The sequence below is a fragment of the Trypanosoma equiperdum genome, assembly GCF_001457755.1.
Source record: "Trypanosoma equiperdum strain OVI genome assembly, contig: ctg_1725, whole genome shotgun sequence".
NCBI lineage: Eukaryota > Euglenozoa > Kinetoplastea > Trypanosomatida > Trypanosomatidae > Trypanosoma > Trypanosoma equiperdum.
The window spans coordinates 1-844 of NW_027123755.1; the positions used below are offsets into that span (position 1 = coordinate 1).

The window sequence follows — 844 nt, forward strand, 5'->3', positions numbered from 1 at the left end:
TAAAGAATTTGCGTTTGTTCAAGGGCTGAAAACTTTTACGGAAACACAAAAGGACGTGTGAAAGCTGAGAGGGCCGAAGATGAGTTTGCTTTTGGATGACGACGATGAATACAATCCACCAACGAAGGTTATGCGCACTGAACCTGTTATGGCAGATTCGATGTTGCATAATGGGGTGCCAGTCGAAAGAACAAATGTCATCGCAGAGGGTAATAGTTCAGCGGCGGAGTTGAATATTGCACGCCGTGGTGGAGATGGTGTGGAGAAAATGGCTGCATTTGCATTTGCCGCTGGGGTCGTGAAGGTGAACCTCGTCGACCGGTTAGACCACCCATCACCCAGTGGTGCCACCACCACTACCACAACAGCCACCACATCACAGGAACAAACACCTTCCACATGTTTCAGGGGAAATAATCCACCTACCGTGCCGAAGGTGGTAAAGGGTGATGTGTCGCCGTCATCACAGCATGGCTCGTCTGCACTTCTGAGCCCATTTTCCGGTTCCCCTGACCATCCCAGCTCTACAGATATTATGGAAAACAACAATGACTCCACTTCTGCGGTTCCCACAGTTTGCGAACTCTTTCCACAAGGGGATGCCATAAAAAGTGGGATTAGTGGAGTGGGAAATACAACGCCAACTGGCAAATCTCCCTTACGTGCTCAAGGGGGCATTCCAACACCTCCAAAAAGTCAAATGAAGTTATCCGATTTCTTTGCCAAAATGGCATGTGTAAGGAAGATGTAATGGTGATGAGTCTAGATGTGTGTGTGGGCCATTACCTCCCACTAACCCGGGCACTTTGTTTTTGTCATCACAGTTATATATATATATATATAT

The 844-nt window shown here is 47.4% G+C and overlaps 1 protein-coding gene across 1 annotated transcript; it reads left to right on the top strand.

Moving 5' to 3' along the window:
* Positions 1–79: 79 nt before the first annotated feature.
* On the top strand, positions 80–751 carry TEOVI_000858400 (uncharacterized protein; the record flags this gene model as incomplete). The annotated part of the gene is made up of 1 exon (XM_067222960.1): positions 80–751. One exon carries the CDS (start codon positions 80–82, stop codon positions 749–751), a length of 672 nt encoding a protein of 223 aa, XP_067079061.1.
* Between the last annotated feature and the right edge of the window lie 93 nt (positions 752–844).